The sequence below is a fragment of the Mirounga leonina genome, unplaced genomic scaffold, assembly GCF_011800145.1.
Source record: "Mirounga leonina isolate KUSES-001 unplaced genomic scaffold, KU_Mleo_1.0 Mir_94, whole genome shotgun sequence".
Classification (NCBI taxonomy): domain Eukaryota; kingdom Metazoa; phylum Chordata; class Mammalia; order Carnivora; family Phocidae; genus Mirounga; species Mirounga leonina.
In genome coordinates, this window is record NW_023270855.1 from 43,034,937 (window position 1) to 43,059,443 (window position 24,507).

Below are 24,507 nucleotides of genomic sequence, written 5' to 3' on the forward strand. Positions count from 1 at the left end.
CATGTTTCCAAAGTTACTACAATAAAAGAATGTTCAAAGAGGAATAACTTTCATCCCTGTTCTCCTTTAACCATTTCCTTTAATATGTAATCATTATGTTTAATTATTGAGTCTTCCATTTTCTATTTTGAAAATAGAAGCATACAAAACACACAGTTTTGTGTCTTGCTGTTTCATTTAACAATATATTCTGGAGATCATACCAGAGCAGTATACAGAGCTCTTCATCATTGCTTTGTCTGCTATATACTGCTTCACTGAATGGATGTACCAGAGTTATTCATCCGCTCTTGATGAACGTTTAGCCTAGTTCCAGTCTTTTGCTCACATGGATAACCTTTGCATTTTATTTTAACTTTCATTTTCTATGCATGAAATGGTGAGGGACGTGTATTCAGTGCATTGTAATTCACAATAATCTTACTTTAGCATTGGCTTTGCCTTGTAAGAATAAGTGTTTCAGCATTTGTTTGTTTTGACTTGTGCCTGTGTTGGTGGACTACCTTTCTCTTTCATACCTCGAACATTAATTTGCTATTTTTGGGAAAATGCTTAAACTTTACAACAATCAGAAAATAAATGATGGCTGTTTTATTGTGTTTAAACTGTTGTTCCTGAAGAAAACTGAGTTTCCCTCTCTCTCTCTCTTTTTTTTTTTTAAACTGAGTTTCATTCCTCTTCAGTGTGTTTTGATTTTGCTGTGGAGGTAATTTATTCTAGGAACTTTCCGAGTTGCTGTATTCATTGTTTTATCAAAATAAAATCCAACCCGTGTAGATTTTTTTATAGTTATAACAGAAACAAGCTTGCTTGTGAAACATGAAAGAATGAAATTATTTTCAGAAGCATTTTTAATATTAACACCAAAGAAAGCAGGTATTTATGGAAGAGAAAGATCCTGAATTATTATCTTTGTGTATAAAAAGAGAAACGTGTTCTGTGTGTAGGTTTTAATCTCATGTGTGTAGGTTTTAATCACATCACATGTTTTACTTTCATTGTTTTAACTTTGAAGGTGGGTTTTAAAGAGCTAATTTGCATCAGAGTCTATAACCACATGAAGGAACTGACCACCATCTATTTTCATGTTTCTGTTTAATGTGGTTAAGCAAAAGTAGGACTAGAAGGCTGGCATAAGTATTCAGTCTGGTAAAATACAGGGTAGGTACAGCTTTTTAAACATTCACTACTTTATATCCTACAGTCTGTCGGTAGGTAGCCATCTCCCTCAGACTCTTGGTATTCCACATTGCTTTCAGTTGAGTATTTCTTCATAGAAGAATCTAGTCTGAAGTTTGGGGGGGGTGGGGGAAACTCACAAACCTAGTGATTTCTTGCATACAGTTTGGGAGTTTCTTTAGACACAAGATCATCAGGACTGTTACTTTTTTTTTTTTTTTTTAAGATTTTATTTATTTATTTGACAGAGACAGAGACAGCGAGAGCAGGAACACAAGCAGGGGGAGTGGGAGAGGGAGAAGCAGGCTTCCCGCCGAGCCGGGAGCCCGATGTGGGACTCGATCCCAGGACCCTGGGATCATGACCTGAGCCGAAGGCAGTCGCTTAACCAACTGAGCCACCCAGGCGCCCAGGACTGTTACTCTTTATTTCATGATATAGCCCCTTCTGTTGCTAGGCAGATAATTTACTAGTACACTGAGTATGTTTCTCTGAAACTTTTTGCCCTTTGCTCCCAGTTCTGTGTAACAGCTAATAAATATTTGATTTTGAGCAAGGGCTCTGCAGTCAAAAAGCCTGGATACTTTGCTCTGTCACTTTGCTAGCCATGACTTTAGGTTTCTTCATTTTCAAAATGGGAATACAAATAGTATATACCCTTCATAGGTTTGAGGATTGCAGATGAACTAGATGTATGTAAAGCATTTAACCTAGTATCCCCAAAATAGAAAATATTCTGTTAGCTGCTGTTAGTGGTGATGGTGGTCTAGTAATGGGGGCTGTAAGACAATAGTACAATGTGACCAGCTCACTAAGAACTTACCCTCAACTCTTTCTGTTGTGATTCATTGGCTGGTACTAAAACTGAATTTCAGCATTTACACATTTCTGTCTTTTGAACGTTATTTGGTAATGGGTATCCCCTTCCCACATCTACCCAATGAGGAAAATAAAACAGGTAATTTAAGAGATTTAACTCTCAGTAGTAAATAAAAATAGTGAAACTCAATTTGTATATAACAGGCCCTCAAATGTTCAAATTAGATCACCACACATCCTAATTTATGGGTTTTGGAAAAAGCAGATTGCTTGAAGGGGAGAACATAATTCATTTATGCAGGTGTTCATGCAAACCGATTTGGAAGACAAATTTAGAAACATTTCAGGTAAATATGTAATGTTTTTTAAAAAAAAATTTTTTTTTTTTTTAAAGATTTTATTTATTTATTTGAGACAGAGAGAATGAGAGAGACAGAGAGCACATGAGAGGGGGGAGGGTCAGAGGGAGAAGCAGGCTCCCTGCTGAGCAGGGAGCCCGATGCGGGACTCGATCCCGGGACTCCGGGATCATGACCTGAGCCAAAGGCAGTCGCTTAACCAACTGAGCCACCCAGGCGCCCAGGTAAATATGTAATTGTTAACATTTGGGATGATATTCTTACCTTTCCTCACTGATTGTGGAACTCTACAAGGATACATTTGAGATCATCTGTGTTTGTTTACAAAGTGATTGGTTGTTTAAAGAAAATAAGTTATTACCTTTACTCACTATCATATGTAGACACTATATTAAAATAAAGTTTCAACTCTTGGCGTATGTTATTGAATGGTTAATGGGTATGACACTGTGGGAGAGAGCTGTTATTTTGATCCATATATGTCAGAGGTAGTGTTTGGATCAAATTATTTCCTCAGAATATTCTTGCCTGTAATTTTAATAACATTTCATTAATTTTTTTTCTAGATTTAATCTGTATATATGAGCCTCTCTCAGGAGCTCTGTGTATGTTTGAGATACTATGCTAGTTGAAGATGTGGACTTAAAGCAAGTGAGAAATAGTGCTTCTGTTTTTCAGGTCCATTGGTACTGGTTCAGGTTAGTGTATTCATCCCAAAGTGCTTTGCCTGAAGTTCCAGGCCTTTCATAAAAAGCACGATGGTATTCATGGCTTTATTGTCTACATAAATCATATATATTTCTCATGGATGTTTAATTCACTTGTTCTCTTGGGTCCTATGTTTTGGATGAGAGAATATGGCAGATGTTATAAATTAATTTATGGCCTGTATGGCTTGTTTTTTCCTACAGGTCACTTTTTAGGTGTTTCCTTCTTTTCCTTTGCTTGGAGAATTGCTTGAAATGAGAAAGTTAAAACATGATATTATTGTTAAGGAATTTTTTTGATTCAAAAAGTAATGAGGGCGCCTGGGTGGCTCAGTCGCGTCTGCCTTCAGCTCAGGTCGTGATCCTAGCTAGGGTCCTGGGATCGAGTCCCACATTGGGCTCTCTGCTTGGCGGGAAGCCTGCTTCTCCTTCCCCCACTCCCCCTGCTTGTGTTTCCTCTCTCTCTGTGTCTCTCTCTGTCAAATAAATAAATAAAATCTTAAAAAAAAAAGTAATGAGAATTTATGCCAGGAATGGGAATGGTCAACCCATGGAGATTACACGATAAGAGCAAGATGTTGCCTTTGTCTCTTTGTAACTTACACCCTAGTTGGGAAGGCAGAAACAGTAAATAGAAGTCAAGGTTGTATGTGATTGTCAATCTGCGAAGTACATGGTGTAGGGGTTGAGTTTAGTAATAGTGTCTGGAATGGTAAGGAAAGGGATAGCAATAGGCAGTACAGTACTGAGTACAGTACTAGGTAGTTGCCAAGTAAATGGAAGTGAGACCGAAGTGGCTGAGGGGATTAAGATGGGTTTGGGGGGTGGGGTGGTGATATATGTGTATGGAGGCTGGGAGAGAGGGAGGAGGATGGTAGAATGAAGAGCAGTATGAAAAATTACTTGAAGTCAAGACTGATCTATGTTTGAATTTGGAGGAGACCATCTTAACCATTGAAATTCCTTCTGGGGATTAGTGTAAAGCAAGCTTAGCTAGATGGGAAAGTGGGAATGATGTCAGATATTTATTGAGTACTTCCTTTGTTCTGAGTAGTGTTTTTGGCATTTAAATGCCACTGTCAGGGTGCCTGGGTGGCTCAGTCAGTTAAGCGCCTGCCTTTGGCTCAGGTCATGATCCCAGGTCCTGGGATTGAGCCCCTTCAGGCTCCCTCCTCAGCTGGGAGTCTGTTCCTCCCTCTCCCTCTGCCCACTCCCACTTGTGCTCTCTCACGCACATACTCTCTCTCAAATAAATAAAATATTTTTAAAAATGAAATAAATGTTGCTGTCAACAAGATAGACCAAGCACCTGCCCCAAAGGAGCTTGTTTCTAGTGGAAGGAAACAGGCACTACATTAAAAGAAAAGAGGGACACCTGCGTGGCTCAGTCGGTTAAGCGGCTGCCTTCAGCTCAGGTCATGATCCCAGGGTCCTGGGATCAAGTTCCTCATTGGGCTTCTTGTTCGGTGGGGAGCCTGCTTCTCCCTCTGCCTGCTCTGCTTGCTGCTCCCCCTGCTTGTGCTCTCTTCTCTGACAAATAAATAAAATCTTTAAAAAGAAAAAAAAATCCTATATTGATAAATGCTAGGAATAAAATAAGGAATAAAATGAGATAGAGTGATGGGGGAATCTTGGAGATAATATTTGAGCTGTCATCCTGTAATTGAGAAGAAGCAATCTGTTGAAGATCTAGGGGAATGGTATTCTAAGAAGGCACCTTCAGGTGAAAAGGCCAGAAATTAGTTTGGAATGTTTGAGGTACAGAAAGAGGGCTTATATGGCTAGAACGTAGGGAATGAGGAAGGATTGTGAAAAGAGAGGTAAGGTCAGAAAGAGAGAGTAAGCAGGTATGTGCCATGATCTGATTTATGCTTTTGAAAGATCATCTGGCCGTTATGTAAATTTATGATGTGTGTAGTAATCATTATAATTGGTGTGTACACATATGGAATAATCATCATTAGCTCCATTTTGATCATGTTACATTTGAGATACATGTGAGATATTCAGATAGAGATGTCCAGTGAGCACTTGGTAAATAAGTGCAGAGTGGTTGGATTTGGAGATGGGGGAGTCGCCAGTCTATAGATGATACTGAAAATCATGAGTCTAGATGAGATGAGGTAAGAGGGAAAAGAGTAAATGGAGAAGAAGGAAGGCCAAGGAGGGATCAAGTTTTGGGGTACTCCAACTTAAAGACATCTGGTAGAGTAGGAAGAGCCAACAAATAAGATTAGGGAAGGAGTAGCCAGTGAGGGCAGGAGGAAAACAGGAGAATGTGGTCCCCAAAAAGAAACTGACCATTGTCTTTTAAGATGTTGATCCTTAGTGAGAACCCCACCTCTACCCCTGCTTTTTTTTTTAAGGTGTATCTCTAAAGCTGTTTGAGAATGAAGAAAAAGAGAAACAGACACTGGTGATAGAGGAAAGGAAAGAAATAGGAAATGGGAGTCTTTGAGAAGGCAAGGGGATGGGGCATTGAGTAAAGCAATGAGATCACCAATTGAGAGTGGTCAGGGTGATGGTAGTGATGGATATTTGGGGCAGGGGGATGTGTGAAACAGGCATCTAGGAGAATAAGAAAGGGAATGGAGTGGCACAAGTCATAGAGTGTGTAAATGGTAGAGACAGGCAGGATTTCAACATAGGAGTCATCAAAGTTTGATCTTTTTGCTCTGTTACATTGGCATCCTAATACAGTATTAAATACTAAAGAAGGTGTGCTTTCATGAAGGACAATCAGGAAAGTGAGATGAGGTTGAACCAAAAAAAAAAGGAAAATTAAAAAGAAAGCCCCTCATTAGCCTTCTCGTATATGGCAGTTATTACTTATTACCTTGTATTGTGGTTATTTGGTATACCTCTATGCCATATTATTCCAAGTAAAGGATGAAATTCTGTGAACTTGACATCTTGCCCTAATAGAGTAACACTGCCTTCAGAAGGATACACCCTTAAATAATTGTTAAACAAATAGTCTTGTGATTGATATGATTTCTGATATTTGTAGTTAATAGTGTTTCCTTTCTAAAATAAGTCATTGGGCAATCCATCAATGTGGTTGTGTGCTGTTGAAGAACATGTTGTGATGTAGTCTCCACATTTGCCTTAAGCTTACCTAACTCATGGTAGTTAGTGAGGACATCTCTTTCCTACAAAAACCTTGGCCTACAGAAGGATTAACACAGTTTGTTGAGAAGAGGTTTGCAGAAGTGTATGACCATAGGTCAAGTTTGAACTAGGTAGATCTGATCTTTTGTAATAAAAGTTTTACTTATGGGGTGCCTGGGTGGCTCAGTCGTTAAGCGTCTGCCTTCGGCTCAGGTCATGATCCCAGGGTCCTGGGATCGAGCCCCGTGTCGGGCTCCCTGCTCGGCGAGAAGCCTGCTTCTCCCTCTCCCACTCCCCCTGCTTGTGTTCCTGCTCTCGCTACCTCTCTCTCTGTCAAATAAATAAATAAAATCTTTTAAAAAAAATTTTTACTTATGAAGACTTTCTCCCTGATGTATTACTTTTCCGTATCATTGAATATCTGAGGCATTTAAAGTTTTAAATGTATGACACTCTAAGTGCCTAAAAGTGTCAAAACATGCATGACTTCAGTGCATTCATTCTGACTTCTTTTTCCACAACAGATGTTTTTGTTTGTACTTGTTGGGGAGCAGGTCACAGACGTAGAAACCTAAAATGGAAACAAATGGGGTGGGGGGAGAAGGACTAAAGCTGTGAAATTCCATTTCTTTCCTAATGGTGTAGATAATCACTTAAGTACTTAAGAAGGTCTCTCTGCCAGTGTTTCTCCATGACCCTTCCTTGGGACTGGGTACACACAGCAAGTTACCTTTCTTCCAGACAGCTCAGAGTACTACCTGAGCGTACCGCTGGGCAAGGATATGTTACAAGCAGTGTTGGGAAATACTCTTCAGATTGTCGTTGGTGGCTTCCTTCCTTTTGTTATCAACAGTTCTCTTGTCTTATCTCTTGAGTTTTCAGTTCTTCACAATACCCTATGTCCAAAACTTCAGTCTAGTATGGAGTGTTGTTTTTATGTAGCTTATTCTCATCACTGCCTTCCATAATATGATTTTGGAAAATTTAGAGGTAGTGTTTCTCTAGCTGAGGCTCTAGGATCTCTGAGTCCACATAGCCTTTTTCTTACAAATTGTTAAGGGGTGGAGATTTTGTGAGGGTATTTAAAAGTTTTTCATGTTTGATTATCTTAGGTTGAAAAAACAATTTTTAGCTTTGAAATAATTTCAGACTTACTGAATGGTCAAAAATAATACAGAGATTTCCCTATATACCTACTTCACCCCAGTGTGAACATTTTACCATTTATCATTCTTTCTACACACACACACACACACACACACACACATTACTTTTTTTTCCTGAAATGTTTGATAGTTATAGTCATGATGCCTTTTATCCCCATATCTTCCAATGTGTATTTTCTAAAAACAAAGGTGTCCTCTTATATAATCACTGTAGTTATCAATTTTGAGAAATTAACATTGATACAATACTACTTTCTAACCCACACACCTTAAAAATTATTTTGACTAGTTTGAAGTTCTAAAATTTATTTCACTTGAAAACTACCATTTTTCAGTGGTAATTTTCAAGTAAGATAAATTTTAGTATACTAATTTTAGATTCTTAAGTCAGTGTTCTTAAATTGAGATCTAGCCTTTGATATCTGACAATTTTTTGTCTCTTTAAAAAAGGCCCATATATCACTTAAATGTGAGAAACACTGACCTAGAGCATTTGAGGAGTATATGAGTTTTAGTAAGAAATCTTTATAAAGATTCATTCCCACCTCATCTTTAAAGTCTTAAAATCAAGATAAAGTAATAAATGCTGCTTCTGATTTGTGTTCAGGGGATTCAGTAAACTGAAGGCCTGGAATGAGACCTTCTAGGACCTCACTTTTAGCTTTATATCTAGGACAGGAATTCTGTCTCATTTGAGGTAAGTTCTCATCCAGATTCTTCTTAAACATTTCTTTTTTTTTTTTTTTTAAAAGATTTTATTTATTTATTTGACAGAGAGAGACACAGCGAGAGAGGGAACACAAGCAGGGGGAGTGGGAGAGGGAGAAGCAGGCTTCCCGCCGAGCAGGGAGCCCGATGCGGGGCTCGATCCCAGGACCCTGGGATCATGAGCTGAGCCGAAGGCAGACGCTTAACGACTGAGCCACCCAGGCGCCCCTTTCTTAAACATTTCTGATGACAAGGAAACTTCAGTGTCCTGTACAGTGACACATTCTAGTTGCAGATACCTCATATCTGATTTTTATAAATCAGTAAGAAAGACCAACAACTCAGTTGATTGGCAAAGGACCTGAAAAAGCACTTCCCAGCAAAAAGAAAATACCAATGACTTATAAACATGAAAAGGTATTATGATGGTAGAACTAAAAATGAAGCTACGTGTATATAGATAGATAGATAGATAGATAGATAGATAGATAGATAATATCTAAGGCTTTAAATGGAGAAAAACAAGATATAAAAAGTATGTTTTCTTGGGTGCCTGGGTGGCTCAGTTGTTTAAGCCACTGCCTTCGGCTCAGGTCATGATCCTGGAGTCCCAGGATCGAGTCCCGCATCGGGCTCCCTGCTCAGCAGGGAATCTGCTTCTCCTTCTGACCCTCCCCACTCTCATGCTCTCTCTATCTCATTCTCTCTCTCAAATAAATAAAATCTTAAAAAAAGTATGTTTTCTTTTGTATATGTGTTTTCTCCTTAAAAAGAGATACATATGCTCATATATGCACACAATTTCTGGAAGGATGTACAGAACTTAATAGTAATTGCCACTAGAGAAAAAGATCTAATTTGAGTTGTGTATCTCTATATTATGAATTTTCTCCCTGAGTGCATGTATTTTTCAAATAAAATTTAAAATGTTCAGACTTAAAATCTGTCATTCTGTACTTCTGTTGGTCACAGGTCCAACTTCTGGAGTTGTGTAAAATAAGATTATCTTCTTAGTTTTCTGATATTTTAAAATAAATCACTATGGTCTTGTAAGTGGTCTTTTTTTCCGGTGTAAATAAAAATACTTCTGTTTGGGACTCCTGGGTGGCTCAGTCAGTTGAGTGTCTGCTTTCGGCTCAGGTCATGATCCCTGGGTCTTGGGATCGAGTCCTGAGTCAGGCTTCTTGCTCAGCAGGGAGCCTGCTCCTCCCTCTGCCTGCAGCTCCCCCTGCTTGTGCTCTCTCGCTCTCTGACAAATAAATAAAATCTTTTAAAAAAATAATACTTCTGGGGCGCCTGGGTGGCTCAGTCATTAAGCGTCTGCCTTCGGCACAGGTCATGATCCCAGGGTCCTGGGATCGAGCCCCGCGTTGGGCTCCCTGCTTAGTGGGAAACCTGCTTCTCCCTCTCATACTCCCCCTGCCTGTGTTCCCTCTCTCGCTGTGTCTCTCTCTGTCAAATAAATAAACAAAATCTTAAAAAAAAGAAAAAAAAATAATACTTCTGTTTAATTGTATCATTTCTTGTGTGACTTGGTATCCAGAATAGATTCCCTTACTATCTAACTGTTTATATTTGTGAATATCCTTGATAAGGCCAAATCTCTCATACCAGGCTTCCCTTTGGAAACTTTAGTGGTTTTTTTTTGTTTTTTTTAAAGATTTTATTTATTTGACAGAGAGAGACACAGCGAGAGAGGGAATACAAGCAGGGGGAGTGGGAGAGGGAGAAGCAGGCTTCCGGCTGAGCAGGGAGCCCAATGCAGGCCTCGATCCCAGGACCCTGGGATCATGACCTGAGCCGAATGCAGATGCTTAACGACTGAGCCACCCAGGTGCCCCTGGAAACTTTAGTTTTTACTAGTGTCCTAACCAGAGAGATCGGGTAGTTAGTTGATTGATTTTAATAATCATGTCATTCATTGGTTCTTTGTACTTGCTATGCCTGTATCTCTTAATTCATTTTCCACATGTGCCCTGTGACCTAGTGGAGATTTGTCACCATGCTGACATGGATTAATTGACATTCTTTAAATATAGTTCTTCAGCAAGCTACAGGTATTTATACTGTACATTTTTGACAGACAACTGGCTTCAGTCTTCCTGTTTTTTCTTCTGTATTAGCTTTTCAAAAGAAGAAATAAGGCCATTCTAGCACGATCTTATGCTAGAGAATTAAATGGCTGTTTTTGCATGCCTCATTATTTTTCATGGCAGGGATACTGGGGACTCTGTCCTCCTAGCTCTGGCTTTCATAGCTTTGTTCCGTCAACCTTCCTTCAACATTATTTTATACTATTTACCAAAACAAGTGTTCTTTTATTAAAAAACATTTGTGACTGATTCTTGCTATTAATTGTGGCCTCACAATTTTGTTTCTTCAAAAAAGGCAGTCTGCTTCAAAAAATGGCAGTCTGCTTCCATGGCCACAGCTGGGTGTTGTCATTTCCTGGAAATGTACCCCATCTCTGGTGCTCTGACCATAATTTCCAGTTCTTTCACCTTACCCTTCTACCTCTCTTTCTGGTTTCCAGCAGATTTATGCTTTAGGGTACCATGCAGACAGGCGTGAACGTTCTTAAATGTACACTGGAAAGGAGAGTACAAATATGAATGACATTCTAAATGCTTGGATGTGTACAGGTACCTTTTATATTCTTGAAACAATTCCACGTGGTACTAATTTAAATCAAATCTAGTAAGTCATAGGTTGCAACACACAACTATCTTATGAACCACTAAGAAAGGAAAAAATGCTGCCAAACTATGATGTTATTAATGGTGTGATGCAGAGGTGTTATATGTGGGAAAAATGTACATTACAGAATTAGTGAAATACAGTTGTTCTAAGATTGCATCTGTGAAGTTTTTAGTGGTTTTGGAGTAGAAAAAAGTGTTTAACCTTGACCTTGATTCACATCTCATCCATATATTGTCAACTCCCCCCCCCCCCCTTCATTACTTGGTTTTTGTATGGCTACGTAGACATTGGTGAATGGACTGAATTATGATGGTCAGGCCTACATTTAGAGACAGGGTTTTTGTACATTTCTTTTAAGGGGCATTTAAAACAGATTATTATATTCCAGTCTTGCCATATAGCCCATAGAGTGGTCTGCTTAAAATACTAATCTGGCTATCATAACCTAAAGCCCTTTTGTAGCTTCCCTTTCCCCAGTATGCCTTGGTGCACTGGTATACACCAGACTTTTGGCTTTTGATTCCTCAGTCTCAGGACATAGTGTGGTTAGCTTTGTTAGGACATAACTATGTGCTCAGAGGGCCACATGGCGTGATGTGGAACAGAGTGTATACCTTGTACTCAGCAAAGGGACTGTTGAATGGACACTACAAAGGACTGAGAACACCTGATTCCTAAAATAAAATATATTTCTCCTCATGAGAATCTGGCCTTTGGACCTGGCTACTGCCCCCTACTTCACCTAATTATTGGCTTCTTTCTGCCTTATACTTCATACTCAAGTAATGTTGAACTGTTTATAGTTTTCTTGTACATGTTGTTCTATGTTTTAATCTCTGTGCCTTTGTGGAGAATCTTCCTCTGCCTAGGATCTCCCCATAGGCATATTCTTCAGAAACTACTCTTTTAGGAAGGATTCTTTGCTTTCCTATCTTTCTACTAAACTGAGTTACTAAACTGAGTTATCTCCCTCTTTGCTATTACACTGTGCATATTTCTATCCTTATATATATTTTATTATGTTGGAATTAACTTTTGTAACAAAAGTATATTTTGTATTTACAGGACACTAAGCTTCTTAAGGGCAGGGATTCTGCTTTATTCACCTTTTATTTCACAGTACATGGTGCTATCTTCAATAAATATTTGCTATACTAAATGTAATTGAAACTTTGAAGGAATGGACAGCCCGTAATTGAATACCATGTCGAATAGGTTGTAGGTATCCTAGGTTTTAATAAAAAACAACTTTGGTTTCATTTGGTTTTAAGTATTTATGATTTCTGTTTATTCTTTTGCATGCTTTCTTGGCTGGATGGCAATAGAGAAGAAGAAAATGAGGTAAGTGTAATTTAACTAGTTATTCAGTAATTATTGGATTAAAAACTCAAAATTGATGGGACGCCTGGGTGGCTCAGTTGGTTAAGTATCTGACTCTTGATTTTGGCTCAGGTCATGATCTCAGGGTTGTGAGGTCGAGCCCCGTGTCGGTCTCCGAGCTGGGCATGGACCCTGCTTAAGATTCTCTCTCCCTCTCCCTGCTTTCGTGTGTGTGTTCTCTCTCTCTCTCAAACAAACAAAAAAAAAACCCACAATAACTCAAAATTTAGCTGTTTTTTTTTTTTTTTTAAGTTTTTATTTTTTAAGTAATCTCTACACTCAATGTGGGGCTCAAATTCAACAACCCTGAGACCAAGAGTTGCACACTCTACCAACTGCGCCAGCCAAGGCACCCCTAGCTATCATTTTGAATGTGAAATGAAGTAATAGTTTTTGCTGAATTCTTGGATCTGTAGTAACTCATTCCAGTGAGGAACATTTTATATCTCAAGAAAAGGGTATTTAAACTTTGGAGCTTCAAAAGTTTTAGGCAAGGTAGAGGAAACTGGCAGCTCTGGAGACAGTATTTACCTGTTTTTATGTATGGAGCTACCATGTAAGATTTCATTTGACAGGTGGATTCTGTTTCTTAAAAGTATTTGAAGACGACTGCTCTGTGATAATGTGTGAGAAAACATTTACTTTCCCACTTGAATTGTTACTGTATAATGTTGAAAACTGATTTCAGATTTTACCTTATTGAAGGGGAAAACTGTTCTCTTAAACAGCCGAAGTTGATTAAAGAACATCAATTAGAAAAATGTTGCAGATGGCCAGTGTACCATCTTTAATTTAGGCTTGAGTGTGTTGCTGTGGATTTTTCTGATGTTCTCTCTACCACCTAGGTTATGCCTTTAACTTCTAAAGCCCACTATTTCCTTTGGTGGTTTGGCAAATAGTGGAGGGAAAAATCTTCTCAAATGTATACTTTGTGGTTCATACTCATACAGTAGGGTTGGACTGTAAATTAGCATGACCTGAGTATGTGGGGCCCAGGCAGAAACAGTGGTAGTGTGCTAGGATGGAGTAATTTACAGGAAGGCAGAAAAGTCTGGTCCTCATTTGCTGACCTCATCTATAAAATAAGATGGGAGACTGCTCTATACCAGTGGTTTTCAAATCTGGAAAGTGCATTGGAATTGCCTCAAATGCTTATTTCCCCAAACCAAACAAAACATACATTCTTGCCTTCCCTTAGGTCTAGTGAATTTCTATTCTTTGGAGTTTTGTTGCAGATCCATATTTTACCAAGCACCTAAGTGATGCTATGTGATGCCAGGATGACTTCTGCTGTTTCTTCTCAGAACAGAGGAACAAACTATTCTCCTCATTGAGTTGTTAGCTATTGCTCTCTAGCTACTTGTCTTTTTGTGTTGTATCTTGAAGTATATAGGATTTTTTTTTTCTTGTTAAAAATTCTGCCTGGAAAAAAAAAAGTTATAAAAATGGATAAATTCTTTGTGTAACAGACAAGAATAGAAAAAATATGGGTAATTGTTGAAACTGGGAGTGGGTACTTAAGGGATTTATTATACTATCCTCTATACTTTTGAGTATGTTTGAAATTTTCTATAATAAAGAAGTGCTTATCTAGCTTAGTGAAATTCATACTGTCCTTAAAAAGGACTTTTCATTTTCCTGACATTTTAAACTGTGATGCTTGTCATTTGAAAGTAACTTATTGTTGTAGTAACTGCGTGTTTTGTTCATTTGTAGGCAAAGATTGAAAATGTGCAGAAAACAGGTTTCATCAAAGGACCGATGTTCAAAGGTGTTGCTTCTAGTCGATTTTTACCCAAAGGCACCAAGACAAAAGTTAATTTGGAGGAACAGGGACGACAGAAGGTGTCTTTCAGCTTCAGCCTTACAAAGAAAACTTTGCAGAACAGGTTTCTGACTGCACTTGGCAACAATGAAAAGCAAAATGATACTCCAAACTCCCCAGCTGGACCTCTTCAAGTAGACTTGACCCCTAAAATTAAAATGGACATTGGAGATACCTTATCTACTACAGAAGAATCTTCCCCACCAAAATCAAGGGTAGAATTGGGCAAAATTCATTTTAAGAAACATCTGCTGCATGTGACATCCAGGCCGCTGCTGACGACTGCCACAGCAGTGGCCTCTCCACCTCCTCCCATAGTACCATTACCAGCAGTCATAGCAGAGTCAACAACTGTAGACTCGCCACCCTCATCTCCCCCTCCACCACCTCCACCTCCCCAGGCCACAGCACCCTCACCACCAGCACCAGTAACAGAGCCAGTGGCCTTGCCACACACACCAGTCCCAGTTCTGATGACAGCACCAGTAGATGTAGCAGTTAGAGCACTGAAGGAACCACCAGTTACAACTGTACCAGAATCTTCAGAAGTGGACACTAAGCAGGATGCTGCTGTATCTAATAGTTCAGGAGAACACATAACTCAAAATTTGAATGAGCAAGTAGATATTCCCTTACAGAAAGAAGATTCCCATATTGGGAAGGAAGAAGAAATTCCAGATAGTTCTAAGAGTAATCTGGGCTCTAAAAAAACAGTTTCTAAGAAGAAATCCTCACAATCTGAAGGCACCTTTCTTGCTTCAGAATCTGATGAAGATTCTGTACGGACTTCCTCAAGTCAAAGATCACATGATTTAAAATTTTCAGCAAGCATTGAAAAGGAAAGAGATTCAAAAAAGAGCTTAGCACCTTTAAAAAGTGAGGATTTAGGGAAATCTTCACGATCTAAAACAGAGAGAGATGATAAATATTTTAGCTACTCAAAACTTGAAAGAGATACTCGGTATATATCTTCTCGATGTAGATCAGAGAGAGAGCGAAGGCGGAGCAGATCTCGTTCTAGATCTGACAGAGGCTCTAGAACTAGTTTATCCTATTCCCGGTCGGAACGATCCCATTATTACGACTCTGATCGTCGCTACCATCGGAGTTCCCCTTATCGAGAGAGGACACGCTATTCTCGGCCATATACAGATAACAGAGCTCGAGAGAGTTCTGACTCAGAAGAGGAGTACAAGAAGACCTACTCAAGGCGCACCTCCTCTCATTCCTTCTCTTACAGAGACCTAAGGACATCATCATCCTATTCTAAATCTGATCGGGACTGCAAAACTGAGTCCTCTTACTTAGAGATGGAGAAGAGAGGAAAGTATTCTTCAAAACTAGAAAGAGAATCCAAAAGGACTTCAGAAAATGAAGCAATGAAAAGATGTTGTTCTCCCCCTAATGAACTGGGATTCCGACGGGGGTCATCCTATTCCAAGCATGATAACAGTGCTTCCCGTTATAAATCTGCCCTTTCAAAATCTGTATCCAAGTCTGATAAATTTAAAAATTCTTTCTGTTGTACAGAATTAAATGAGGAAATCAAACCGTCTCATTCTTTTAATTTACAGGCTCCTTGTTCAAAAGGTAGTGAATTAAGAATGATTAGTAAAATTCCTGAAAGAGAAAAGACTGGGTCTCCATCTCCATCAAATCGATTAAATGATTCACCTACTTTTAAAAAGCTAGATGAATCACTTATTTTTAAATCTGAATTTATAGGACATGATAGCCATGATAGTATTAAGGAATTAGACTCTTTATCTAAAGTGAAGAATGATCAATTAAGAAGTTATTGTCCCATAGAATTAAATATAAATGGATCTCCTGGGGCAGAATCTGATTTGGCAACATTTTGCACTTCTAAAACTGACACTCTTTTGATGTCTTCTGATGATAGTGTGACTGGATCGGAGGTATCCCCTTTGGTCAAAGCATGGAAGCTTCCATCAAATGGATTTCAGAATATTAATAGATGTAAAGAGAAAGACTCGGATGATACTTGCATGCTGCATAGTAAGTCAGGAAGCCCATTTAGAGAAGCAGAACCTCCGGTGTCACCACACCAAGATAAACTCATGTCTTTGCCAGTTATGACTATAGATTATTCTAAAACTGTAATTAAAGAACCAGTTGATATGACAGTTTCTTGCTATAAAACCAAAGATTCAGATATACACTGTACTTCAAATGACAACAACCCTTCTTTGCATCATTCTGAAGCTGAAAAGATTGAGCCTTCAGTTACGAAGATTTCTTCAAATAGCTTTATGAATGTGCATTTGAAATCAAAAACAGTTATATGTGATAATAGAAATCTGACAGATCAGCACTCAAAATTTGCATCTGAGGAATATAAGAGTGTTGGTAGCACTAGCTCAGCTTCTGTTAATCATCTTGATGATTTGTATCAACCTATAGAGAGTTCAGGCATTGCTTCCTCTCTTCCAAGTCTTCCACCAGGAATAAAAGTGGACAGTTTAACTCTCTTGCAATGTGGAGAGAACACATCTCCAGTTTTGGATGCTGTGCTGAAGAGTAAAAGCACCGAGTTTTTAAAGCATGCAGAGAAAGAAACAATAGTAGAAGTAGGTAGCGGCCTGCCTGATTCAGGAAGGGGATTTGCTTCTTGGGAAAATAGGCATAATAATGGGTTATCTGGGAAATGTGTGCAAGAGGCTCAAGAAGAAGGGAATTCCATATTGCCTGATAGAAGAGGAAGAGCAGAAATCTCTTTAGATGAAGAAAGAGGAAGAGGACATGTGCATACTTCTGATGATTCAGAAGTTGTATTTTCTTCTTGTGACTTGAATTTAACCATGGAAGACAGTGATGGTGTAACATATACCTTAAAATGTGACAGTAGTGGGCATGCCTCAGAGATTGTATCCACTGTCCATGAAGATTATTCTGGTTCTTCTGAAAGTTCAAGTGATGAAAGTGACTCTGAAGATACAGATTCTGATGATAGCAGTATCCCAAGAAACCGTCTTCAGTCTGTTGTGGTAGTGCCGAAGAATTCTACTTTGCCCCTGGAAGAAACGAGTCCCTGTTCTTCTCGGAGCAGTCACAGTTACAGACACTATTCTGACCACTGGGAAGAGGAGAGATTGGAGTCAAGGAGACATTCGTATGAGGAAAAATTTGAGAGTGTAGCAAGCAAACCCTGTTCCCAAACCGAGAAGTTCTTCCATCATAAAGGGACAGAGAAGAATCTGGAAATTTCTTTCACACAGCCCAGCAGAAAACAAATAGATAACCACCTGTCTGAAATTGCTCATCCTCAGAGTGATGGGGTTGATAGTACAAGTCATACAGATGTGAAATCTGACTTTCTAGGTCATCCAAATTCTGAGGAAACCACAAAAGCCAAAATAGCTTCTAGGCAGCAAGAAGAGCTGCCAGTTTATTCTTCTGATGATTTTGAAGATGTCCCAAATAAGTCTCGGCAACAGATCACTTTTCCTAACAGGCCAGATAGTAGATTGGGAAAAACAGAGTTGAGTTTTTCTTCCTCTTGTGAGATCTCCCGAGTGGATGGTTTCTGCTCATCAGAAGAGCTCCGAAACCTAGGGTGGGAATTCTCTCAACAAGAAAAGCCTACTACCACATATCAACAGCCTGACAGCAGCTATGGAGCCTGTGGTGGACACAAGTATCAGCAAAGTGCAGAACATTATGGTGGGACACGTAATTACTGGCAAGGCAACGGCTACTGGGATCCAAGATCAGCAGGTAGACCTCCTGGAACTGGGGTTGTGTATGATCGAATTCAAGGACAGGTACCAGATTCCTTAACAGATGACCGTGAGGAGGAGGAGAATTGGGATCAACGTGGAGGATCTCATTTTTCAAGCCAGTCCAGTAAGTTTTTTCTATCCCTCCAGAAGGACAAGGGGTCAGTGCAAGCACCTGAAATAAGCAGCAATTCCATTAAGGACTCTTTAGCTGTGAACGAAAAGAAAGATCTTTCAAAAAACTTAGAAAAAAATGATATGAAAGATAGAGGGCCTCCTAAAAAAAGGAGACAGGAATTGGAGAGTGATTCTGAAAGTGATGGTGAACTTCAGGACAGAAAGAAAGTTCGAGTGGCGGTAGAGCCGCGGGAAACAGCAATGCCCCCAGGCTCAGCACTGGTTGGGCCTTCTTGTGTCATGGAGGACTTCAGGGACCCACAGCGATGGAAGGAATATGCCAAGCAAGGGAAGATGCCCTGTTACTTTGATCTGATTGAAGAAAATGTTTATTTAACAGAAAGGTAAGCTTGCTTAATACTTGTCCAACAAATTTTAACCTCTTTTTGTTAAAAAAAAAATTAGCTTTCAACAGTTCAGAATATGTGAGGTCAATCATATGAAATATAGTAAAATTGAAAAAGTATATACCTATTTAGATTTGATGTCATAGGGTCCTTCCCTCAGTATCCCTTCTCTCATCCCCACCGCCCAGAAGGGGATGTTGAAATTATTTTTTATTTGGGCGGGGGGGGCGGCTTGTTATCTCTTTGGTTCTGAAAGTATGATTTAGGCCAGCCCTATTTTTCTTAAATTCCTTTTACATGTGTAACTGTGATGAAAAATGAAACAAAATCTCAGCAAAATAGTCTGCTCTTAGAGGAGAAAAAAGTAGTTGTGCTGGATTTTTTTTCCTTTTCAAAAATGCTCAGAATGAAGTATCTTTGAAAGGTACTTTATAAAGCTGGAACTAGACTAGAACACCGTTTTCTGCCTGGTTTTTTAGTCTATTGCTAATAGATTAAATTTGGCAATAGCATAACCACTATTTTAGAATTAAATGGTAAAATGGTTTACTACAGATCCCTAACATGAAATAGGTATAATGAGAATAGGAGTAATGAAAACATATTCCTCCAGAGCAGAGGTTTGCAGCCTGCTTTCTTTCACCCTTCCTCAACAGTCTTCTTGTTTTCCCAATATAAATATGTGTTGAATGTGCCTTTTTAAAAAAATCTGTAGTCTTCCAGCCTTTCACCTTCTCCTTTTGGAAGTTTCTCCTCTATTTAAGAATCTAGCTAGCCATCATCCCTTTAAGTGTTAAACATTTTTTTTTTTTTATAATGAAATTTTTTTCACTGTGGTTAAGGTAAAGTTAAAATTAGATCTCATGAGAAGTTTTTCATATTTATTTATTTTTTTAAAGATTTTTTTTTTAATTTATTCATTTGAGACACAGAGATACAGAGAGAGAGCGAGAGGGAGAGAGGAAGAGAGCATGAGGAGGGAGAGAGGCAGAGGGAGAAGGAGAAGCAGGCTCCCTGCTGAGCAGGAAGCCCGATGCGGGGCTTGATCCCAGGACGCTGGGATCATGACCTGAGCCGAAGGCAGATGGCTTAACCATCTGAGCCACCCAGGTGCCCCAAGTTTTTCATATTTAAACAAAAAAACTGTTTTGGGGTGCCAGGGTTCAGTTGGTTGAGCATCCAACTCTTGGTTTTGACTCAGGTCATGATCTCAGGGTTGCGAGATCGAGCCCCATGTCAGGCTCCATGATGGGCATGGAGTCTGTTTGAGATTCTCGAGTCTCTCCCTCTGCCCTTCCCTCTGCACACGTGTTCTCGCTCACTCTCTCTGAATAAATAAATCTTTAAAAAATAAAATAAAAATCTTTTTATGATATAGAGAGCCTCTTAGAGTTATATTTATTTACATCTAGTAAATTAGGTTTAAATTTAAAATATTGAATATTTTAAGTAGTAGTTTTTAGGAATTGGGTGAGTACATTGATGAAATCTCCAGGGTCTTTGTAAAAGACTAGAAGTAAAACTAATCAACCCAGTCCTCTGGGATTTACTCCGCAGTGAGATCCAGGTACATATAAGACCATACATAGAGATCTGGTTGGTGGGAACATTGGAGAGCCTTTTGGAGTGGGAAGCATTTATATATATTCAACATTTTTTTTTTTTTAAAGATTTTATTTATTTTTTGACAGAGAGCGTGAGAGGGAACACAAGCAGGGGGAGTGGAAGAGGGAGAGGCAGGCTTCCTGAGGAGCAGGGAGCCCAATGCGGGGCTCAATCCCAGGACCCTGGGATCGTGACCTGAGCTGAAGGCAGACGCTTAATGACTGAGCCACCCAGGCGCCCCCTATATTCAACTTTTTTTTTTTTTTTTAAAGATTTTATTTATTTATTTGACAGAGAGAGAGCGAGAGCAGGAACACAAGCAGGGGGAGCGGGAGAGGGAGAAGCAGGCTTCCTGCCGAGCAGGGAGCCCGATGCGGGGCTTGATCCCAGGACCCTGGGATCATGACCTGAGCTGAAGGCAGACGCTTAATGACTGAGCCACCCAGGCACCCCCAACATTTTTAAAGTGCCTATTGTTATATGCTGGGCCTTTAGGGGCCACCAAGAACACAGATTATTATAAATGGTATTGAGTATAGTGAAAAAATTTTATGTTTAATGAAAATAGGGTTACCTGAATCTTTGCCCATTAGTCCTTACAGAGCAATACAAAATCAGGCTACTGCTGATTTTTCAAAATTACAGTTCTTAAAGTACTTGTGAATAGATATTTGGCTTATCTTTAGTTCTGTTTCTTCAGGCTAAGAATATTCATACACTCATTAATGAATGATACCTTGAATTGATCCAGATGAGTCATTCTTGATACTCAAACTTAGTTGAAGCTATCAGGACACTCTTCAGGTACTTTATAAATTGGGACTGTAATAGAACATATGTTGACGATGAAAGCAGATTAGTTAGGAGATTAAGACAGCCACATAGAGCAGCTGTGCTCTTCACTGTCTGATAGTTGGAGAGTCAGACTGTCCTAATCTTTTTTTTTTTTTTTTCTATTAACATAGAGTGTATTATTTGTTTCAGGGGTACAGGTCTGTGATTCATCAGTCTTACACAATTCACAGTGCTCATCATAGCACATACCCTCCCCAATGTCTATCACCCAGCCACCCCATCCTCCCACTCCCCACCACTCCAGCAACCCTCAGTTTGTTTCCTGAGATTAAGAGTCTTTTATGGTTTGTCTCCCTCTCTGGTTTCATCTTGTTTCATTTTTCCCTCCCTTCCCCTATGATCCTATCTTGTTTCTCAAATTCCTCATATCAGTGAGATCATATGATACTTGTCGTTCTCTGATTGACTTATTTCAGACTGCCCTAATCTCAAGAAGGAGATCTTCAACCATCTTTGATTTTTTTTTCTTTTTGACAAGGGTCAGAAAGAGTTCAACATAAAGGCCAGGAAATAATCACATTTTCACTTTTTCTTTGCAAACTCTGTCATAGGTATTTATGAACCCAATTTTGAACCATTTCCCTTTTTATCCCCAAATCAGTTAGTCTGTGTTGAGAAAGTTTAGGCCTCTGATTATTCTGTAATACAGTTCTGTAAATTATGCTTCATTCTTTTTTTAATCATTCAATTTTCTTTTAAACAGATTTTTAGAATTGTGGTGTTACTGAAAGATTCTCTGAAAGATTGAGTTAAACTCTTAATTAAAAAGTCTTATTTTTTAGGGGTGCCTGGGTGGCTCAGTTTGTTAATCGTCTGACTCTTGGTATCGGCTCACGTCATGATCTCAGGGTTGTGAGATCGAGCCCTGCGTCGAGCTCTGAGCTGGGCATGGAGCCTGCTTAAGATTCTCTCCCTCTCCCTTTGCTTCTCCCCCATTGCTTGTGTGTACATGTGCTTGCTCACTCGCTCGCTCTCTAAAAGAAAAAAAAACCCTCTTTTGGGCGCCTGGGTGGCTCAGTTGGTTAAGCGACTGCCTTCGGCTCAGGTCATGATCCTGGAGTCCCGGGATCGAGTCCCATATCGGGCTCCTTGCTCAGCAGGGAGTCTGCTTCTCCCTCTGATCCTCCCCCCTCTCATGTGCTCTCTCTCTCTCATTCTCTCTCTCAAATAAATAAATAAAATCTTTAAAAAAAAAAAAAACCCTCTTTTTATTTTTTTAGCAATTTCTTTTCTTTCTCAGTCTCTATTTATATTTTATAAATTAAATAAATACATCTTTTCTTCCTTAGCCATTATTTGCTCATCCAGGAGGACTGATTCTTAAACTTCACTTTAATCAGCTATGTCACTTTTTGATTCTCACAAGTTTTCCTAATTTTCTTCTGAGACAAATATGACAGTTAACACTTGAAACTGCTCAGAATTTGAGGCTTAGCTGAAATGGACTACGAAATGAGGGCTGAGTCCAAAATGATAGACTTGAACTTACCCTATCCTCCCACTTGCTGGGGCTAAAGATCGCCTCTAATTCTCTTTGCAACGTAAGTCTTAGTGTTTTCAGTCTCACAGATGCCGGTGAGGAGATGTTGAATGTTTTGAATGTTTGACTTTTTTGAGTGTTTGACTTAACCAGAATCATTAAATGTGAAACTAAGGAGATTTTGCACATATTTGATTGTGTATGTTGTATCATTGCCGGGAGATTTCTTAAACCAATTCTTATGAAATTTTACTTAATAGAAAGAAGAATAAATCCCATCGAGATATTAAGCGAATGCAGTGTGAGTGTACACCTCTTTCTAAAGATGAAAGAGCTCAAGGTGAAATAGCATGTGGGGAAGATTGTCTTAATCGTCTCCTCATGATTGAATGGTAAGTAAATTAAAATGCCCTGATTTTGCTCAGTCATTCTATTAAATGTCTCAAAATCGTAGAAAGAATTAGTAATGAGTCAGATTTAACCTTTCTTCTTCTATTGTCGAGTATTTATAAGCAGTGAAATCTCCAACGTATAATAGTGTTTATAAGGAGATAAATTTCCCTTGTGTTGTACATTATAGTATACATTGTCAGTGCTCTGTAAAGTAGCCCTAATAGTAACATAGTGACCTTTTATCTCTTATAATGTTCATGTCCTGAGAGGTAAGTGTTGGTATTTTTTAGCTTTTACTATAAAATGAGATAAAACCCTAGCATTTCAAAAGTGCATAAAGTTAAATGTCTTCCAAACCCCAATCCCTCTATTTCTTGTCCTTCCAGATACTGTTTATGCCTATACCAACATTCATAGATATTTCCACTTTTTATGTATAGAAATGAAATCTTTACCATATGTACTTTTTTGAATTTTACCCCCTCACCCCAGCCCAAACACACATGAACACGCAAATATGTTTTGGAGACCTGTTCAGAGCTACACACACAGACCTACCTAAATCTTCCCTAGGCTGCTTTATAGGTCTATTTATAGTTAACTGATAATTATTCATCTTCTATTGTGAGGCATTTGCTTCTATATTTTTCTTATAAACCATAGCATCTTTTCATTAAAAAATGTGTGATTAATTTTTTTTACCAATTTGATGAAAAATTGTATCATTTTTAACATGGAGAGAATATGAAGGTGATTTATAGCGTAGATACCTTGTTTTTAGTGTTAATAAAGTGTTTTCTTTCAAACTCAGTTTTTGGTTTTGCTCATGTTCTAGTGTTCGGCGCATAAAACCATACCTCAGAAAAATAAAGAGAAAGCACATTGGTATTCCTTTATCTAAACTGAAAGTAGAGATGACAAGATGACAAGAAGAGGAGACACAGAGTTAGCACTATTCTCCAAACTTGACATTGTTGCTGTGGCCTCTCTGTTTTTCTGACTTGACTTTTCAACCTTGCTAAAGAGATAGGAAGTATAAGATACCTTTCCTCATCTGTTTCCCACAGTCAAACTTAGAGTAGTTATCAGGATCAGGTTCAAATTTAAGCTGGCGTTCAGAGCTCTTCATGGATCAACAACCTGCCCTTCCATCTTCCAGCAGCCCATTTTTCTTACCACTCATCTGCTGCTGTTTTGTTCTCCATTCCTCAGGTGGGCCTTGTTTCCTCTTTCTGGACCCAGGCAGGCACCATTGTATCTCTTGTTTGTTGTTGTTGTTATTTTTTTGTTTTTATCCACATCCTATGTGTCATTAGAGATTCTGCTTTGAAGAATTAATTTTCTCTTCTCATTTCAGTTCTTCTCGGTGTCCAAATGGGGATTATTGTTCCAATAGACGGTTTCAGAGAAAACAGCATGCAGATGTGGAAGTCATACTCACAGAAAAGAAGGGCTGGGGCTTGAGAGCTGCCAAAGACCTTCCTTCGTAAGTTATGTTTTAATCCTCTTTCACTTCATTTTTGTGTTGTTGAAGTTGGTTAGCTACTTTGTAGGAAAATAATGTATCTGATACACTGAGTTTAATAATGATTACTGTGGGGGCACTTGGGTGGCTCAGTTGTTAAGCATCTGCCTTTGGCTCAGGTCATGATCCCGGGGTCCTGGGATGGAGGCCCCTGTCAGGCTCCTTGCTCAGTGGGGAGCCTTCTTCTCCCTCTGCCTGCAGTGTCCCCGGCTTGTGCTCGCTCGCGCACTCTCTCTCTCTCTCTCTGACAAGTAAATAAATAAAAATTTTTTTAAAAAGAAAGTGTTTTAAATATTTACAACTGTTTCCTATAGCTTTTCGAAGCTTCTCACAAAGAACCCTATTTTGGTAAAATACACTAGGACTAAATATTTCCAGGTTTCCCACATTTTCCTACTCGTATAACTTCCATATGCTGATGGTAGTGTCAG

General features: G+C 39.0%; 1 protein-coding gene across 6 annotated transcripts in view; it reads left to right on the forward strand.

The window, feature by feature from the left end:
• Positions 1–24,507, forward strand: part of SETD2 (SET domain containing 2, histone lysine methyltransferase) — a 125,597-nt gene that overhangs the window by 21,249 nt on the left and 79,841 nt on the right. For all 6 annotated transcript variants that reach the window (XR_004677811.1, XR_004677812.1, XM_034997270.1 and 3 more), the window contains exons 2-5: positions 12,075–12,090; positions 13,846–18,215; positions 22,419–22,550; positions 23,909–24,037. Coding sequence is in view for 4 of the 6 variants with exons in the window: in XM_034997270.1 (XP_034853161.1) it covers positions 12,075–12,090; positions 13,846–18,215; positions 22,419–22,550; positions 23,909–24,037 (4,647 nt within the window). In the remaining 2 variants the exon portion in view is untranslated. The remainder of the gene's footprint in view (positions 1–12,074; positions 12,091–13,845; positions 18,216–22,418; positions 22,551–23,908; positions 24,038–24,507) is intronic.